The sequence below is a fragment of the Orbicella faveolata genome, unplaced genomic scaffold (assembly GCF_042242905.1).
Source record: "Orbicella faveolata isolate gen_17 unplaced genomic scaffold, um_ofav_v1 contig_1, whole genome shotgun sequence".
Lineage (NCBI taxonomy): Eukaryota > Metazoa > Cnidaria > Anthozoa > Scleractinia > Merulinidae > Orbicella > Orbicella faveolata.
In genome coordinates, this window is record NW_028301536.1 from 32624212 (window position 1) to 32645000 (window position 20789).

General features: G+C 36.9%; 1 protein-coding gene across 1 annotated transcript in view; it reads left to right on the forward strand.

The window, feature by feature from the left end:
• Positions 1–22: 22 nt before the first annotated feature.
• LOC110054153 (alpha-mannosidase 2x-like) overlaps positions 23–20789 on the forward strand; it is a 23551-nt gene continuing 2784 nt past the window's right edge. The window contains exons 1-27 of the mRNA XM_089278616.1: positions 23–227; positions 2309–2572; positions 6267–6411; positions 7629–7800; positions 8906–9213; positions 9557–9642; positions 9865–9965; positions 10522–10654; positions 10915–10959; positions 11361–11412; positions 11766–11835; positions 12061–12141; positions 12784–12966; positions 13199–13316; positions 13740–13807; positions 15022–15100; positions 15945–16031; positions 16523–16653; positions 17525–17627; positions 17734–17853; positions 18218–18268; positions 18450–18513; positions 18944–19005; positions 19113–19187; positions 19407–19548; positions 19749–19885; positions 20759–20789. The exon at positions 20759–20789 is cut by the window's right edge and continues 263 nt beyond it. Coding sequence (XP_089134742.1) covers positions 108–227; positions 2309–2572; positions 6267–6411; positions 7629–7800; positions 8906–9213; positions 9557–9642; positions 9865–9965; positions 10522–10654; positions 10915–10959; positions 11361–11412; positions 11766–11835; positions 12061–12141; positions 12784–12966; positions 13199–13316; positions 13740–13807; positions 15022–15100; positions 15945–16031; positions 16523–16653; positions 17525–17627; positions 17734–17853; positions 18218–18268; positions 18450–18513; positions 18944–19005; positions 19113–19187; positions 19407–19548; positions 19749–19885; positions 20759–20789 — 3028 coding nt within the window. The 5' untranslated portion in view covers positions 23–107. The remainder of the gene's footprint in view (positions 228–2308; positions 2573–6266; positions 6412–7628; positions 7801–8905; positions 9214–9556; positions 9643–9864; positions 9966–10521; positions 10655–10914; positions 10960–11360; positions 11413–11765; positions 11836–12060; positions 12142–12783; positions 12967–13198; positions 13317–13739; positions 13808–15021; positions 15101–15944; positions 16032–16522; positions 16654–17524; positions 17628–17733; positions 17854–18217; positions 18269–18449; positions 18514–18943; positions 19006–19112; positions 19188–19406; positions 19549–19748; positions 19886–20758) is intronic.

A 20789-nucleotide genomic window follows, 5' to 3' on the forward strand; every position in this document is an offset into this window, starting at 1 on the left:
GTGACCAATCTCCCATTGCCGAGTCGCGACGATAGATAGAATCCGAGAGAGTGCAGTGTTGTGCGTGTTGTTATTTTTGTTAGAGCATTTTATGTTTTTCGTGGACAATGAAAAAATGGATAGTACTTCTTGGTGGGGCCATGTTCTGTGTCCTGTTCTTCTCCATGTACTTGGTAGTTGATCAGTTAGGGCGATTGCCAAGCTCTCAAGAAATCTTCAAAGCCGAGGTAAATTTGCGGGAGAGAGCTACTAGCTTGTAGCTTTGTAGCTGGTAGATTGTGAAAACAAGAAAATTACAGTTTAGCGCAAAGATACGAAGACATTTAAATAGAGAAATGAAACCTCTCAGTGAATGAAATCATAAATATAGAGAGTTTGTTGAAGAGGAGATAAAGAAGCCGCAACGTATACTTTCACACAGACGCGAATGCGCGAAAGCAGGAGAAATGCACGCGCGCGAGCCGACAACAGGTTTTCATAAAACTTGCATATTATTAACCTTAATTAAGTATTTAACTCTTTGTGCTTGTGTGTAGTGTTTCCACCTGTTTAGCCATGCTTAATATATTTTTTCCTCTTCTTCGACTATTGGTTGTTTGGGATTCGATTTGTACAACGTCTACAGGGGGTTTCTATGCACTATGCCAGCTTTAAGCCACTGACCTGATTAAGCTTATAATTATTATGACTTTAAGCTTTTGGTTTTGTAGATTACAATTTGGAATTATTCCACGAATTTTTTTTGTCTGTGAACCTTCTTTCTTCTCCGCTCTAAATAACAGGATGATAATAATAATAATATGTTTTGAAAGAAAATAGTTGAAATTGAGGACTTGACACCTCTCCAGTTTTGCATGAAACACCATTTGGATTTGAGCTTGAAAAGTTGACACAAGATAATTATTGGTTTGAAAGATGATTGATTTCACCAAATTAGATCAGAATGTAGCTTAAGAAGTTTTGTGCAGCTCATAACATTGATAATATGTGATACGTATAAAAAAAAAAAAATAATTATAACTTTTATAGAATGGAATTTAGTGATGGAACTTCGCTTCATTAAGATTTTGAGTAGCAAGTTAACGTTAAAAGATGACCTCTTAACCTGATGTTATAGTCTTTGTCTTGCATGTATACAATATACTGTTATTGTTTAATCCCACTGTGGACACTTTTGTACTTGTGATTTCAGAGTGTGCCTAAGTTACAATCTGTTCACATGTCTATCCACCTGTTTTGAAGCTGCATAAATAGAATAATTGGCTTCCTCTCAATGAAAATAAAAGGAAATTTAAAAAAAAATAGTTTTGTTTAAGTGCAAAATGATCTAGCAAAAAGTACAAAAATATGAGAACATTGATTTTACTCATGAATGAATTCTCATGGGCTATGAGGAGTTTCAAAATATTTTGAAGTACAATAGGCATCTGCAGCTGAAAGAGTTGGTAGCAATGACACAACCACATCCTGTAAAATACAAAATACAGTGGATGCTTTAAGTTACTAGCTTCCTATTGCATAAAAAATTTGAGAATGAAAAAAAATTGCAAAATTGAGTGTGAAGTTACTCTGCCATCTTATAAAACACATGCCGAATTTGTTTGTTGCAAGCTAATTGCTATAAACCAGATTAGCTGGCAATATATAATCAAGCAGACGACCGAACTCCGGCAGTTGGCAGCTTGTTTTGAAAACACTGGGTTATCGGTATTAAGTTGTATTGGAACGTAGTATATTAAATCTTGATCTTGAATAGGATTGTGGTGTGTGGTGTATTTCAGAATTGGAAGGAGAGATATCAAGTTTATAGTTAATAATTATTACTGATCTAATTCTCAATACATATAATAAATGAGGCACTTAACATGCACCTGACTTACAAGTGGTTAAACTTTTATTTAAAACTAAATGTAAATTTACAAATAATTATAATGACAAAATGTTTGAGCTTACGACTGATTCCAACAATATTTTTGTTGTTGTCACTTACTTGGAGCGTGGAATAGCATTGTTGAAATAGAATCCTGTGATCTGGTACAGGGTGTGCTGTACAGGTCCATGTAACAGATTGACCCTGTTCCTCTGATATACTCTGAGCGTATAATAATTATACCAAAATTATTTTGCTTATATAGTGCTGCCTGACTTTAGGAATTGGGGAAATACTGATAATTGTTAATAAGGCTGGACTGGCTATGTTTTCAAGTGACCATTTACACAGTGTTGCTACAACGTTTTGCTTCAAATACATGACATTAAGTGAGTCAACATGTAAGAAATTAATTTTTTTTGTTGCTGTATATTTCAGATGAAACAGAAAGTTGAAGATCCTCTGAATGCTCTTGAGAAAGACATTAATAAACTGGAAGGGAATATACAAAGATCTGGTAAAATTATGAGCAATATGCAAAATAGTGTTGAGAAATTAAAATTCAAAGGACACAAACCAATCCCTCCTGTTAAAAAACAAGAGGATGTGCCATTAGTAAGAAGACCTGAAATGCAAGCCAGTGATGTGGACGATGGTTGTGTGTTCTCTGGGACAGCATCAGGAAAATCTGCAAATGTGAAGGTAAGAACTAGAATTTGCTTCTCCTTTGGTACATTGTGTAAGCGTGAATTACTGCGGGGCTCCAAAATGGTGCCGTCCGTTCATCTGGGACAAGTAGATTTTCCTGGCAGGCAAGTACCTGTACCTGTAACTTTTCATTCTCACTTGCCTGATGGGCAAGGGTCCAGGCAAGTTGTCTGCCAACTCAATTTAAAAAGAGGAAACCAAGACTTACATGTACCCAGGGCAAGCAAATTTGAGAGCTGCTTCTCCGAAGGGCAAGGTGGACTTCAAGTTTTTTGCGAGCCCTGTACTGGCTGTTATTAATAATACAGTTGAACCTCTCCACAATGACCACCTTAGGGACAGAGGAGAGTGGCATTGTAGAGAGTTGGTCATTATGGAGAGGCATGGGCGGGGTGTAATCTGACACCTTTTTTGAGGGGAGGGGGGGGGGGGGCAACTTGTTGTTTCAAAAAAATGCTTAGTTAGTATATACATGTACAAATCAAAATGTATCAATAAAACAGAAACTTAACAGAAACAGAGTCCAACGACACACAGTGCAGATCAAGTTTGGTGACCTTGTAGAGTAACAAAATGGGGTTTTGTATATGCTGTTTAGTCATTCAGTGAATAACTGGCCATTGCCAAGAGGTTATTTTGGCAGCTGGGCTGAGTTTTAGTGGCCATTGTAGATAGGTTAACATAACAGTGAATATATGGACTGTCTGCCGAGACCAAAAAAACTTGCCGTTGTAGAGAGGTTTGACTGAAATTTATTTATTGTATCTAATGATAAAATTTGCTTCCTGTATGCCATGTAAATAAATCCCTCATTAATCAGGCTTGTTTGGTCAAAATGTTTGGATATTGGTCTTGATCTTTGTTTACCTGTTTAACTTTGTAGAAGTGTTTGTGAACTTCCAAAAAGGATCTTGGCTAATTTGCAGCAATTTTGACCTCATGCTTGGTCAATAGCCCATATTAAGTGTGTGATAGTATTTTTAAAATTCAAGCCAAAAAAGAATTTAATAAAAACTTAGTCGCTCACACTCGTAACTTGCATGTAGTTGTTTCAGGTGAGTAGGTGCTCATTAGAATGCAGCCTTGAATATGGTGACCTACAGTGTTATGGCTAGCACATTAGACTCCAGATTGGGCAGACTGACCTTCAAAAGGCCCTTTGCATGACCATGTCACAAGGCCTTGGCAGTCATAATGAAGAAATAAGAGTGTGTTGAAATTAGTAAGATTTACAATTCAGAGGCCACTCGTTTAAAGTGTGAGATGTTATGGCAATCTCAAGGTTTAAAAAATTAACAAGACATATAAGTTAAAAGGAAAAACACCGCTGGATGGTAAGCCTTGTCATCCAAAATACAAATTAATGTGCAAATCATTTATATTTTCCAACTATGAAACTGTCCTAAAATCTCACACTAAAACATAATCAGCCTCAAAATTGAAAGTCTTAAGATCAACCCTCCAAGTTAACTTTTTTCCTTAGTGGCCATTTGGCCACTGACTGTTCAGGTTTGGTCGCCAGTGAAAAATTTTAGTTGCCAAAATATATGCATAAATTAATAATTAATTAATAAATAATAATCTTATTATTATCTAACTGTATTATTAATAACATTTTCCTTGAACCACCAAGTAAATTGAAGTCCCGTTCAGTGAAAGAACTACCTAATGTTGATTCAAATATGCTTTTATTGGAATGATTGATGATCAAATGAAATAGTTTCTGATCACAATGAAAAAGTACTATATTATTGCAACAGTGTTGTGAGTTGATCACAGTTCTCATTCAGTCATTTTAAATTGATTGGCTTTCACTTTCAATAAATCTTCTACAATGGTTATAATAATGCAAATGTACATGCCTTCAAATAGCTCTATTGATTTACAAGTGACACCACAAATATCAAAACCCAAAGGTTCAGACTATCCTCATTATAAACTCTTGCTTGAGTTTTTGATATTTTATAATCACACTAGTCTTAAATGGTAACTTAGGAATGACTTGAGCACTCCAAACAATTCAAACTTTCATGCTATGAAATAAAGTTTTTTTTGTTTTTAATCTATACTAGTGACACATATTTACAAGTCTACAGCCAGCACACAGAAATCCATATTTCTGCATTAAAACTTAGAAACCACATGTGGTATGGACTTCAGATTGAAGAAATGGTCTTCTTGATCTTTTTGAGGATTTGAACCATTCCTTCACTGCTGGCGCTGGTTGTGAAATCAATCATGAAAAAGCGTGAGCATGTATGAATGAAATGTATGTTTACCACCATTTTCCCCGCGAAAATATTTGATGAAAATTAAGAAAAAAAGTCGCTTCACAAAACACAGAAATATTTGTGTATATCATTTATAATTCACACAACAGGAGCAGTGCAAACGACACAGATTATACCAAGTTAAAATAAGGTAGCCTCATTTGCAGCTGAATGGCGGAAAGTTTTCCAATGTTTATCAAGGCAGCCTCAAATTCTTGCTGAGACCATAAAGTGAACAGTATTTTTACCTTATTGCTTATGATCTTTTTTAAATGTTCAACCTCGTTTTCTGCTTAAATAAGCAAACGATATAAAACTTCATCTGAAAATTAAAGACTGTATTGAAATGGACAGAAAAGTTCACGCTCAAATTGTTTGTTGTTTTGAATTTAATATGCGAACCGCGGAACGTGAATACTCAATGCGAAAATACTTTCACAAGTTTTAGGGCAATCACTAAGACGGATATTTTTTATTGATGAAATCTTTGACAATTTAAAAATAAACCCAGGTTCGTTCACACAAGTGAACTTTATTTACGACTGCGAGCTGCTTTTCATCACAGTTTTTTTTTATTTATAGAATCCCCTGTGCTTGTGTTATCAAGTTTGCTGTCAAGTGAAGTATTTTCGTGTCCACTAAAACAAAATACGTTTCTCAAATACATTTGGATGTTTCTCAGATATATTGTGGATCCTGTCACCGTCAAGCTTTCCAAGCTTTTGCAATTCCTCTTCTTTTCGATGGCACATGACCGGATTGTGTGCGTTGTCTCATGCTTCCAGTTAAAATTGTCACGTGCCAAAGTTCAGTCGAGTGGAACGATTTTCGTTGCATCCCAAGCTCAACTGAATGCAATTCCTTGATCTTTGTTTACCGTGTAACATTTCATTTTATTCAATCTCCATTTCTGTTGGTTAAAATCCCACAACAACTAGCTTTGCAAAGTGAATTCTTAATCATTGCTCAGAATGTTTTTCTTTTCACTCCGGATGATAGTCCGCTCAAGCTCCTGACGCACAGGTCACATTAATTTTAGTCGCCGAGCTGGCGACTTGCATTCTAATTTAGTCGCCAGCTCCAAAATTCTAGTCGCCATGGCAACTAAAATGGTTGCAACTTGGAGAGTTGAAGTTACATGTACCAATTTCATCATGCCCGTTTCTTTCCATTTGTGGTTTCTATTTCCTTCCACACTGACCAGGTCACATGACATGGTCATGCAAAGGCCCCATTCATTGTGCCATATTCTTGGGCCATTCTCCTCCCAGGGGTATAAAGGGCTGGTGCTGCCAAACGAGTGAGTGAATAATAAAATGATAATATGTATAATAAATAAAAATGATATGACTTCCTTTGGGCTCCTGGACATCCAACTGGCATCCTGCTGACAATGTTGATGTAAACTCTCATTACAGATGTTAGACATGTTTGATGTGATGCCGTTTGATGACATTGATGGCGGTGCATGGAAGCAAGGCTGGGATGTGCGATATGATGATAAACAATTTGATCAAGAACCACTTAATGTTTTTGTGGTACCTCACTCACATAATGATCCAGGTATTGTATGTTTTGAGTAATATAGTTACATGCAGGGGTGTCTGGGCCCAAGCATTACATGTATGTTAAAGGCAAATTGTAATGTTACTACCACAGTGCCCTTCTCCACATACTGTCCCATAGGGTATCATTATAAATAAGAAGTCAGATAATAATAATAATTTACATTTTTTTAGGATGCATTTCTCAGCTCAATGCGCCTAATAGCAAATAATTAACTAAGTGAAATAGAACAAATAAACAACTAACCAAAATAACTAACCAGTTGCTTCTAAAGATGATCCAGATCCATCCAGGGGGACAGTGTGTAATTCATTGCTTCTTGTTATAGAAATTGGGACGAGTTATGGAAGTGGATTGCTTTGGCCATGTGCAGACATGGTCTTAAAATAAGTTTGAAATCAAAATGATTTCAAACTACTGAAAGCTGAAGTTTGATTACAGTATTTTATATTTTCCTTTGTTATTAAAAAAGGATTGTGGTTTACTGTTATTAATACATTTGGAACAAAGAAAATACGTCAGATAAAACTACATGAATTTTTAGTTCCTAAATTTCTTTTTATCTTCGGCTTTATAATATATACAATTATACTACATCAGTAGCAAAAAAAAAGTTTCACAATATGACCTACAGGATTAAAGAGTCAGTGCTCTCAGGACTGTATAAATTGAGTCTACATGTACATAGCAAAAGTACCACTTACCTAGAGCCACACTTTTGTGAGCTCTTATAGAAGGATTCATGCTGACGTCATTGTTTACATAATTTTTGCTCATTTGCATATGTCTTTGCATACAGAAGGAAACATGTTAGATATGAATTGACTCCAGACAGCCAAAGAGCTAGTGAAACTTAATACATGGTGAAATTTTTAGCTCTTTGGGTGTAACATTCGAGGAGATATTGTCTTTAAAAAACTGCAGAATTTCTGGGTGGCAAAGCATTAATGAGCTCATATATTCTTTGTAAAAGTTTGAGTTTTTGAACCCTTGTTGCACAGAACGTATTCAATACATCAGGCTCATATTCATTGGTAGAGTTAATCATACTATGACCTTTCAATATTCAGCACTGATTTATTTGTAGCTCCATCAGAAACTGAATTGCTTATGCTGATGAGGCTAATGTTGTAAGCAAGGATTCCCCTATTACATGTAAACTCTCTGCCTTGAATTACTTGTTTGACGCAATCTCTTTTTCTTCTTTTTGATAGGCTGGATCAAAACTCTAGATCAGTATTACACACAGCAGACACGACATATCCTTGACAATGTAGTTGATGCACTTGCTGAAGACAAAAGAAGAAAGTTCATCTGGGCAGAAATGTCATATTTGTCAATGTGGTGGGAAGATGCTGATGATACAAGGAAAAAGCTTGCTCTTGAGTAAGAACAATAAATAATTGGTATAAATGAAAAACACAGCCTTTCACTTTTTGAATTGTTTTATACATATACATGTATGGAAAAACTGTTTGAATGTATATTATAATTAATTAAAAGAAATTAGTTCAGACTACTCAAGGCATGCTGTTAAGTAAAACACAGCAAGTGAAGTATTTCCTGGCCCAGTTGATTTAAAAAACCCACACTGTATTTAAATTTTAAAAGAAATATCATTGTTAACTTAAGTCAGTAATACTACAGGTATCCCAAGCTCCTTGAGAGCTGTGAACATTACTATATGACATTGCGTATCAGCGTGAATATAAGAGAGTTTGTATGGGAATGTAACAATCGTATTTAACAGTTTGAAGTACATGTATGGAAAGAAATTGAGTAAAAATGACTTACTTCAACTCTTCTGTGTGTTACTTTTATCTCTGTGCCGTTTGAGGGCCGTTTCAAAGTGATTCCAGCAACTTTCAGTTTCATCGTTCTCCTCTCTATATGCATTCCTCAAGGTAGGCAACTTGAGTGGTGAAGCCCAGCAGATCAACTGAAGGAACAGCCATAAATTCGCTCCAAACGCTCTGATCACCTTAAGATTCCACCTAGGGCATGTGCGATAGTTGCTCTAACAATCTTCCCTTCACTGGAGGAAAATTTCAGCTTGCAAATCTCACAAGTGTTTCCCATCGAGACCCGTTGAATGATGCACTGACTGTATGTTCCGTGCACGGACTGTTTGAAAAAGGACTTAGTGACCCCAGTGGATGAAGGGATATTGTTCACTGCAAGTATTATTGTTGCTTACATTGAGGAATATACATAGAGAGGAGCGTGATGAAATTGAAAGTTGCTGGAATAACTTTGAAATGGCTCCAAAACGGCATGGGGGAAAAGAAACACGTAAAAGAGTTGAAGTAAGTCATATTTATTCAATTTCTCTTCCACAGTTAAAACTGTTACGTATGTTTGTTACATTCCCATACAAACTCTTATATCTATGCTGTTATGCCATGTTGTTTAATAATGTTCAGGTCTCCTAGGGAGCTTGGGATACCTGCTGTATGCTGGTTTTGACTGTACTTGATGCATTGTTCTTCAGGCAACTAACTGGCGGTCAGTTAGAGATTGTAACAGGTGGATGGGTGATGCCTGACGAGGCCAACACACATTACTATGCCATGCTGGATCAGATGATTGAAGGGCATCAGTGGATTGAAAAAAACCTTGGTTCAGTAATAAAGCCAATGTCTGGGTGGGCCATTGATCCATTTGGACACACGCCCACCATGGCTTATCTTCTGCGACGTGTGGGTTTCCATGCCATGTTGATTCAAAGGACTCATTATCAGGTGAAAAAGCACCTTGCCAAGGAGAAAAATCTTGAGTTCATGTGGCGGCAAAATTGGGGTAAGTTGCAACTCTGATCAGCCATGACAACTAATGATGATACATGTATGAAGAGACAATATGTCTGTTTCAAACCTGCATGTATGGCCTTAAGTGTAGGCATGTTAATATTTAACTCATGTTCTAATTTTCTCTGTTGCCCAAAGAAAGTAAAATCTTAGCAAGTGATAACTGAAACACTCCCCAAAGGTTGACTTGTCTGTGTCAATGTCAGTGATAATCACTTAGGATCTATAAGGAATGCCTTGCTCTAGGTCATTTTGTACAAGTTTGTTTTTGCAGAACTTGTATTAGTCATTACAAATGCTTATTTAAAACGAAATGTATACATTTTGAATTTCAGATCACGGATCAACAACGGACATGTTTTGCCACATGATGCCATTTTACAGCTATGATGTACCTCACACCTGTGGGCCAGATCCAAAGGTATGACTGCATTAATTATTTTGTGAATAAATGAAATCTATAGGCCCCTTATACAGGTATGTGGGGTTATCATTGGGGAGAAAACTCTGATCAGTTTGAACTAGCAACAAATGATTTAATTGTGTGCTCCTTTGCTGGCTCTCTTCATCCTTTACTTTGTTTTTGGAATGCCAGTGCTATAACGACATTGTAGTGTGGTAACGAGTTTGTTTATTTCTTCAGATTTGTTGCCAGTTTGATTTCCGTCGCTTGCCAGGTGGTGGAATCACTTGCCCATGGAGAATTCCACCTGTAAGGATTGATAATAACAATGTTGGATCAAGGTAGTGTATGCATTGTAACTACATTATTTTAACAATACTTGTCATGATGACGCTTTATACTAAACGTATCTGACTTCATTATCTGTTGCTTAATTAATTAGAATTTGATCTTGTACATGTAAATGTGAAAAATTTTCATTCAGTACATGTTCCAATTAAACAATGTTACAAAAATGTGCTAGGTATTACAAGTACATCCTACCTGAAAATAGCATGGCTAGACATCAAGTTGGGAGGGACTAAATACATGATGAACACAAAAATTATAACAGTACTCCATTTTCAGGGTTTGAAAAAATTGCTATCTGGTTGTGCGACAATTTGATTTTCCTCCAAGGCAAGTGACTTTTCATTGTCACTTGCCTGATGGGCAAGGGCTCAGGTGATGTCTCTGCCCGGAGGTAAATCAAAAAAGAGCAGACTAAGACTTGCCCTGGCCAAACAAAATGGTCTGAAGGGCAAGCTGGAATTCAAATTTTTTTTTTCTCGAGCCCTGTAGTTGCTTGCAAATCTCAGCATTTTTATTTATGATGATGTCATTCTCTGCACCTTACAGAGCCCGCTTACTACTTGATCAGTACAAGAAGAAAGCTCAACTTTACAGATCCAATGTCTTGTTTGTTCCCTTGGGAGATGATTTTCGATATGAAACTACATTTGAGACACATGAACAGTACAGCAATTACCAGGTATTTTGAAATAATCATGGGAATCCTGGGAGATTGAAATCCTTTAAAAGGAATCTAAGAGGTAATACAGTCACATAGGATCTTTTTTGTGAGACTGCTGAATCAATTTCAGTGACCAGAGACTTTGATTCAGTTTGATCCAGATGACCACATTACGTTCACAAACATCTGGTAGTCTCTCTCTATATGTGTAGAGGGCTATGAAGTATGAGTCAGAGCTAAACATAATTTAATGATATTATTTTTTTAACATTTTACAGAGATTGATGGATTATATCAATTCCCATCCTGAGCTGAAGGCAAAGGTAATGACTGGTTATTCACACTCTGATGATAATACATGTAGGTATACTAATCAAGATTGCTGTTATTGTCATAGAGTTGGTGGAATATGGGAAGTCGGATGAAGATTAGTCAGATTATAGGGATTTCAGGGGTTTCAATAAGGGCCGGACACTGCTAACTGGGCAAATTGACTGGCTCTGAGGATAATTTTGCTCGCCTGGTTTGACCATCTAGAGGAAAGTTTTTCTTATAAAGAAGTTCAGTTCAAAAAGTTTTGCCTGCCTGTGAAAACCAGTTGTCCTCCTGCTGAAAACATTCATGAAACCCATGGATTTTCATCTACTCATTTTATGTTTACAAACTTGTGTCACATTTGTATTACTTTGATTTTGAGGTAAGAACACTTTTCTTTCGTGAACAGGTGCAGTTTGGCACTCTAAGTGATTATTTCAATGCACTGTGGAAAATTGCAGGTAAATAAACATAGTTTTACTTGTGATGCTAATGCTGTTTGTGTGCAAACTTAATAATAATTATTAGTTTATTCAAAATGGAAATGTTTCTTTTGCTTGTCAAGTTTAACAAACTACTGGACACAAAAGTACTTGAATTAATGTTATGAAAGTGCCTAGTAAATGGTCCATGCCAAAATGGAAAGCGTTGTCAGTAGTCTTGTTCCCCCTCCCCTCCTTCTAATCTCAGTCACCTTCTAAGCTCCAACCCTTGTAACACATTCTATCCCTGTGCTCTGATTTGTAAAGATGGCACCATTTTTTATGGTGATGTGTCTGTCTCATTGATTAAATTGAAGTATTATTTATTCTAGGGGCTGAGCCTGGCACTCAACCAAAAGACTTCCCAGCTTTGAGCGGAGACTTCTTCACTTATGCTGACAGGTTGTTATTTCTTGGGTGTTTTAGTTGAGCTTGGAGATCCCATGAATAAAATTAGAACTTTTTAGATTACTAAATATTATTTAATACACCTGTGTTTAGTTTGATGGTGGACGTAGTTGTCTTTGGTGGTATAGACTGAGGTACACTTTGTATCAGGTGCTTTTTGTAATTGCTTCATTGTTTAATGAGAGGTGAAACAAAAATGTACAAAATTTTCTGTTATAGGGAAGATCATTACTGGAGTGGCTATTACACATCAAGACCATTTTATAAGCATATGGATAGGGCACTGGAGTCACACCACAGGTATTTCCTGAAGCGATGCTTGTTTGAGTGCATCATTCCAAGATTGTTTTACATTTAGAAACCAGTTACTATTCAGAAAGCTGCTCAGTTTGAACCAATAGTCGCATTAACAAGATACTCATTACAGTTATACCTCTGTACAGCTCTTTTAACATTTGCATATCAAAGCCTTTAGATAGTATAAATTGAAAGAAGTTTAATAGCTACATTGTATTGCGTGCACTAAATGAACGTGTATTTATGAGATAGAACAGCATCCATGCAGTTTTGCACATTTTTAACTTTTTTTTTTCAGTTGTAGAAACAAGGAACTTTTTGGCACAGTGAATTTTAGATGATTAGTCCAAACTGAAAGCCATGTTGTGAGGCAAAATGAATAGCTATAAAATTTAATTGATTTGTTCACAGTTCATTTTGAGGAAGTAACCAATTTAAAGGTCTAGTATGTTATTATGTAACTCAATTGTTTGTATCCATTGCAGGCCAATGGTGCTGGTTAATAATATACTACAGGTCTGCATTTTAAGGGCAAAAAAAGGTGTACCAAGGTGCATCATGCATGCAGAGGGAATGTAGCTAAATCCCTTTGCATGCATTGCCTATTGAATGTGCAAGTGAAATGTTTTGCTTTTTGTTTTGAAGGGCTGCTGAAATAATTTTCACCTTGGCTGAATCTCATTCTCGTCACCATGGAAGTTCAAGTTTTGCTGTGGAGCAGCTGTATGGTCTACTGACTGGCGCACGCCGCAACTTGGGTCTTTTCCAACATCATGACGGCATCACTGGCACAGCTAAGGACTTTGTTGTTGTTGATTATGCTACAAGGCATGTTTGTTAATCAAACATATTTTTAAGTTGTGCTTAATCAGTATTAATTTTGCCTTTTCAACATTTAGATTGCATAGGTCTTGAACTTACCAGTAGACAGTTGTGCTAATCATATCTAGTATTATTTAATAATGTGTTTGTCATGAATTGTGTGATTGTTGTGATGTTCACTATGATCATGGTTGTATTGGACTGCACAGTAATATGGAATGTGTTTATTCAACTTTAGGATGCACCGATCATTGAATGATCTGCAGCGAGTGATACAGGACTCTGCCCATTTTCTGTTGACGTCTGACAAGTCTCATTACACATCACCAGACCCAGTGTTACCTCCACTTAAGTTTGTATGTGCACTCAATCCTACTGAATATGATTTATATTGAGCTTTGTTATGTACAGAATATAATTTACACAAGTTCATTAGAGCAATTTTCAACTGAGTGTTGTAAAACCCAAACCAAAGAAATCACTCTGGTGAGTCACAAAGGACACAGACAATTCAGTGAAACCAACGAAACTCAAAGGGAATGCATGTAGCTGGCGCAAAGTGCAGAACAATGTGTGCAAGTTTGAGTCACCATTGATTTGAATTTACTGCTGATTAGATGACAACATAACATGTTTTTTTAAGCCAATTACTTAGCATAGTTATGTAATGCAAAACCAAAGTAAATGCAAATTACTTTCGACACTTAAGTGAAGACCGCTCTTTGCCTCTAGTACTTCTTAGTCTTTTTGGTAAGTTTCTTGTACATGTACCTCTTCAGGGCGAAAGCAGACTGGCTCAAGATGCGTTATCAACTAAAGAAGTGCTGACATTATCCAACACACCAAGGTACAGTAGAAATTTACAGTTCCATCTCATGTAGACTGAATTATTGTTGTTCTGTACCTACAGAAGAGTTAAGATTCGTACAGTCCTGTGAAATGTGTAATCTGATTACAATTATTGTAAACAGCCATCACTGTAATCACTGAATCAGTGATGTGGCCGACAAGAGCTTGCCTGGCTTGATTTCCACCACTTTGTCGGTTCCAGTTCTTAAGGGGGGAATGAGTTCTGGGGAAGGAGCGGGAGCTTATTTTTTCTGAATAACTGCTGATATTCGGGCTTGGAGCTTGCCACAGTACATGAGTGAAAGTTGAAATGTTGAACCTTGTGAACTGAATGAATATTTAAGGTGGCTCAAAACAGTTTCTAGCACTTAGATTGTGATGGGACGTTTACAACTACTCTTTATCACTTCATGCTACAATCATGGTATTAAAAAACTGCCCAATCATTGGTGAACACGTTGTTATCATTTTCGTGACACAATAGGTTACCATAATAACAGTATGACCTGCTAAAAACACCCTTAATTACAGCTGTAGGGCTTATAATTCAAAAACGGCACGTTTTTTATATTATCAAATTTTAATAAGCATGATAAGACGCAACTTTTGGCAAAGTTTTAAAAAAATCTGCACGTAGGGTTCAGAGCCACCTTAAATTTTTGAAAACGTGTTAACCAATGATTGGGGAGTTTTTTGATACCATGATTGTAGCATCAAGTGATACAGGGTGGTTATAATGACCCATCCAAATCTAACTGCTGGAAACTGTTTTGAGCCACCTTAAATGAATTTTTAATGACCCAGTATTGTCTCAATTATATTACAATCTCATATTTTCATATACTTCCTGGTTCAACCTGTTTTTGACTAGCTTGGTTTATGGCTGAATAAAGTTAACATTCATGAGGCCTCTAACTTTTTTTACGCATGGCTCAATGGAAGTTGAACAATTTGTGTCATTTAAATGCCGGTTTTGAGCCATAGGTCAAGTAGACTCCATCTGAGTGTGAGTTTTGAGTTTGAGTTTATATGTTTAGCCTGAATAGGTGCATCTAAATTTGTGTATGGTGTTGTTTACATTTTGCCCCTGTAGCATACTTTACATAGAGAAGGCATCATGTAGATATGATTTGAACTTGAATGTTAAACTTGGACTCCTCAAAATGGAAACACTCCAATAATGAGAATACTACTGAATTTTTCTTGTTACAGAGCAGTGGTGTTGTACAACTCCCTGACCACGGCAAGAGAGCAAGTCGTCAGCCTTCACATCTCAGACCCAGCTGCAATGGTAGTATGTCATTCTTTAATGTATTTATCATTACAGATACATACACTACCCCGCTCCCCTTCCGCCAAACCAAAAAAAAAAAAAAAAAAAAAGGAAAAATGAAAAGGAAAAATAAAAACACTAGTCAGGAATGTTTGTCAGGTTACACTTACTTTTCCCTGGTACTAAGTTACGGTTTGCGCTTATTGAAAAGTTTAGCCGCAATTTTTCAAATTCGTCGTTTGTAATCCGTGTTAATCTTCTCAATCCTTAGCCATCCTTGTTCTTTTATGGTTTATCGTTATCTCTTTGGTGTTTTCCTATGTTGTTAAACTGTTATTTTCAGGTTTCCTATCATTTAAAGGTAATTTTGTATATGGCGAAAATTACTCAAAATACCGTGACTGAGCTCCTTTAAGGAGTGAACAAAAAGTGCACAGATTTAATTATATGGTACGAGGGTAGACGGTCCAACTGTGTAAGTGACACTGATTGGCAACGTAAGTAGTTGAAAAGAAGCCCGTACAACATTCTGCGGTACCAGTGCAAAAAAGACTGTATGCATATGTAACAATATGCGATGATGGTTATATGAAAAAGCCATTACGTATGTATGGACTAAGCACAGGCAGTGCATGTTAAAGAGATCTTTGCATTTAACTGGGGGAAGTTTCTCACAATGACAAGCCCAATCCGTTTTTTTCCTGACGAAGATGTTGACTCAATGGCGGTGGCTCAGATCAAACTCTGAACTAAAGTAGCGAGGGAACTCACCGTTTAGGCCTCTGCGTACATTTAGCAAGGCAGCCCATGAATCATTAAGCTATGAAGTCGTTTAATTGCCATCGTGTTTTTTCGTGTTCAGGTTAGTGACAGTCAAGGACAGGAAGTTCCAAGTCAAGTGAACGTCTGGTGGGATCATAGAGACAGAATCTCGACTGCTAAATATGAAGTAAGAAATCCAATAAAGAAGTCTGGCTGCGTACAATGGTCATCTATAATAAAAATCTCTCTGTATATGACAGGGGACGTGTTGTATGTACTTAAAAAAAAGTAAAGAACAGGAAAATTGAACCCATAATGTGATATTGTTACATGGATATTTTTAAAGCGGTACAGTATCCAGCAGCCTGGACAAGTTTTGGAGTGGTTTTTGGAGTGCATGACGCTGAAAAAACAACCTCGAAAAACTCATTGGAAATCAAAGAACTTGGGACTTTCAAGTATCTTGAAAAGAATACTCCTCAATTTTTAAATTTGGCCCATTCGTGACCAAATTTTCTCAATTTGGTAATGCTGGCTGCCATTCTGTGCCCTGTCGTTTGTAGCAAGTGCATAAATTAATTGGATATTTGATTAAGTGTTGTTTTCCCAGATGCCTTTCTGTGTATAGTGGTTGTTATGCTATGTTTTTTACCTTTTCTCTCTCGTTATATTTTTCAGCTAATTTTTGTCGCCAAAGTTGCTCCTCTGGGTTTGACCACGTACTTTATATCGTCAGGCCTTGGATCAAAATTGTGTGAACATTCTAGTATTACAGAGTATAATTCTGCTGGAAATTCTATAAAACCAAGGTTAGAACTAGACAAGCCATCAATAGCCCTTTCTTAAGGACTAATATTGATTCTAATTTGTAGAATTGAAAAGTTGATTTGCTAAAGCCTCTACTCTTAGTTAGAAGATCTGGATATGATTTTCTGCAGTTAGGCAAGGCAATATTGCATTTTCGAGTTGCCTTTACCTCTGTGTCAGAACGAGGATTCGTGCGAAATCATTCGCATGAAAATGTGTTCCCCCGACATCATCATCATCATCATTTTATTTCTTGATAAAAATCTACATTTTACAGTTAGACTGGCCCACGAATAGCTAAGCTAGTCTAGGTGGGCCAGTCTATCAATAGTTACATATGATTTATTATTATGATAATAATTACTTTTATTGCTATTATAGAAAAATAGAAAGTTAGAAAAAAAAGTGAATAAAATAAAAAGAAAAAGTGGGAAAAGAATGTGAATTAATAGATAACATATTTTTTGTTTATTTGTTTGATTGTTGGTTGGTGTTTTTTTTTTTACTGCTCCTACGGACATTTTAATTTAGAAATGATCCTGCGAACCTCAATGAAGGAATCTTCATCTTCGAGAACACTTAGTAGCTTGTTTTTAATTCTGAGTTTGAATTATTTCTTTGGTAGTTCTCTCAGAGAGCTTGGTATCTCATTCCATAGTTCATTTTCATGCAAATCAAACTCATTTCATATGAAAGATTTTGCACGGACTCGGTTTGAAGTAGAGGCACAAGGTAACTCGGGAATGTCCTATTTTTCCTACTGAATACGTCACAATAGATGGCTACACAGTTTATGTGCTTTCTAGCAACTGCTTTATCAGTCAATTAATTGGACTGCAATTTGAAAATCGTTTTATACATCTCATGTTTCAGGCAGGAATTTAAACATGATGTCAGGCAACCTGGAGGAGAAAGCATTATTTTGGAAAATGAAAACCTCAAAGTTGAATTTGAAAGTCTCCGCGGGCTTTTGAAGGTAATTTTGACACCGTTTCTTGTGATCCCTTGCAGGTGCATTTCACCGACACCAAGATAAAATGTAACGTTAGTATTGATACTAATGTCACACAATCATATTTCAGACCATCACACATAAGGATGGAGCTGTAACGCAAGTGGCCATTGACTTTGTCTCGTATGGAACAAAATCTTCCGGGGACAGAAGTGGAGCGTATCTGTTTCTGCCAAATGGGCCTGCTGAGGTGTGTATCGATGAGAAATCTCTGAGGCGTACAGTTTGTTTTAGTTTCAGTGAACCCTGAGAATAGGACATTGGGGAAGAATTTCCTTTTCGCAAAATTCCAAGATTTTGCGCTGAGGATACTCTGATTTGTATTAGAATTTCGTTACACATTTGATCTTTCGGTATCACTATTCCATTGAAAATAACTTTGAGGATGAGATTCCCTAAAATGGTTGCTGAAGAATGTTGGAGCGTCCAACATATGGTTATTTTGGGCACTGAGCTAGTACCCAAGTCAGCGTCGCGTGGTACAAATAGATGTTGTGGCTGTGAGAAACGAATATGTGAATTGCTCTGAATGTTTCTGTGTTGTTAATCTGTAGGCACATGGTCTGGGAGAGCAGCCAGTGGTGTATGTGAGCAAAGGAAAACTGGTAAGCAATTTGTGTTAATAGTAACTAGATAGGTAACATTAAATAGAATCGAATGACCTTTTCTCGTTTGTTTTGCGGAAAGAACAAGTTCTGTAACGATCCAAAGCTGCACACACAAAACCTGAGACAAGGGTTTATTTAACCAGCACAATCAAAAATGTTTCTGTTTTTCCGTCTTTAGATGCAGGAAGTACGAGTTTCCCTTCCCAATGTTCTGCACATAGTGAGGCTTTATTCCGTGTCTGGTAAGTTCAGTGATTTTCAGTTGTTTTTTATCACTGTGTTGTAACAGATGATGGCCGCTTTGAATTTGTATGGAGCAGTTTCAGTTGCTTTTTCATTCCGTGGGAAATGTTCTCAAACGAATGTTTACAGACATCCATCTGCATGTGAAGCGTTAGGTTACACTCATTAGGTTATACGTTTTGCAAAACTTTAGACACAGAAACACAGTTAAGAGAGTTTAAGCATTCCAGGACTATATACAACAGCTACATAAAAGTCGTCAAAAAGAGTCAAAGAAGAGTACAATGGAGTCCAAAAACCCGCGAAAAGTAAACGTTATCAACAAAATGTTCGATCTAGAAACTGCAGATACCTGTAATGTTGGCTTATATGTCAACGGAACCAATAACTAAGATGTCGCCCAAACGTTTGTTGATGTTTTGATAACAGGACCTGAAGGACGAACGCTTGATATCCAAAACAGAGTGGATATACGAGATCAAGTAAACAAGGTATGGGCTTTAAAAGATCGATAGGTGCATCTTAGATTTGATCTTGTCGTCTTATGCGTTGACATGTTAGAGAAAAAAAGAATAATTTTCAATTCTTGTTGATGTAGGAATTAGTGATGAGAATCAAAAGCAATGTACAGAACAGCGGTCGAGAATTTTACACCGACTTGAATGGATTTCAGGTGAGCGGTGTAGCTTACATTATTTTATTCCTAATAAATCTGCATAATTAACAAAGTGTCTAAGAATATTTGTGCAATGAGCACACACATGCAGGTTTTTACTTAAGCAATAACGCTGAAGTTAATGTAGAGGAAAGTTAATGAACAAAATAGGACTCTTTCGTTTAAGGAAACATTCGCTTCTGTAGTCATTCAGTCTTTGAATTTTCCATCCTTCAGATGCAAAAGCGAAAAAAACTGGACAAGATCCCCATTCAAGCCAACTTTTACCCTCTACCTTCTATGGCATTCCTTCAAGACAAGTCCACACGCTTAACACTCCTGTCAGCTCAGTCCAATGGTGTGGCAGGGCTTTATCAAGGTAACCACGTCTTGCTTTGACTTAAATTTATAGCTATCTTTGATTTGAGTCTATATCTAGTCCATACAGTTTTTAATACTCAGATTATTTAATAACCTGGCAACAGGATTTTTCAATAATTATTGTATCAGAATCTGCACTTAAAAACGGGAAAACTCATTGACAACAGCGTGATCTGAAGTATTTTTTCGGTGACACAGGTGAATTTCAAGTTGTTTTGGATCGCCGTCTTTACCAGGATGACAACAGAGGATTAGGTCAGGGTGTAACAGATAACAAAGTTACTCCAGCTAACTTCAGACTTGTCGTTGAAAGATTTAAAAGTCCACACGAACCTGTAAGTAGAATAAGCTATTGGTATTTTTTTGGAACCCATTGACACCTGGAGATTTTTGGGAAAAAAACGCATTTTTTGGACAGTTTGGACATTTTTATCCTGGATATTAGTTCCAATATACTCAAAAAGGCATTTGTAACCAGACAGCATACCTTTTTCTCCACTAGCATTGCGTTTTATCACATTTTTGCTCGGGCATGCGCATATTGAGTTTTTGGACGAGAAAGCGTCCTACGTCTTAAGGCTTTTATAATTTTTTTTTTTTCGACTTTCTTTTTGCTGCAGTTGTTGACCTACTACTGGGCTTGCTTTCAATTAAAGAATTTCCGGGAAAGCATCATCGAGACGGGGAATTCTTAGCACGGAGTAGCCAAGTGTAGTAGAGGGAAATTATGCTCCCAGTTTTTCACTCAAATTTCTAAGCATCTTCGTGCATATTTCACGCTCAGTTGACCCAATCACTCTGATCTGGGTATCGCTGGAAAGATCCTTTGCTACTGCAGAACTTGACTGTAAGTGATGCCAATTTTGGTCAAGATGATGACCTAAGAAGTGGAACAAAGGCCAACGTTCATCACGAGCGGTTACGGGCGGCACGGGAGTCAATGGGTTTAATTCCTTTTCTGAAAACGAGTTTTGCCTTGCCTATTTCTTCATTTAAGCACTCCAAGGGTTTCTAACTGATATTTTTCACAACACCAAAAATAGCGCGGCCTCTCGCGATAAATTTAAAAAAGTTTTCGAGTGTGGATACTCTCAACCCAGCCGAGCAGCTCTCCGTAAGCAACATTGTTTTTGAAGTAAAACATAGATTTGTTTCGGTAACGCGAGAGACATGCAACGCTAACATCCGTCCTTCTAATTATTCCACAGGATGGTATTCCTCTTGCGTACCCCTCCCTTC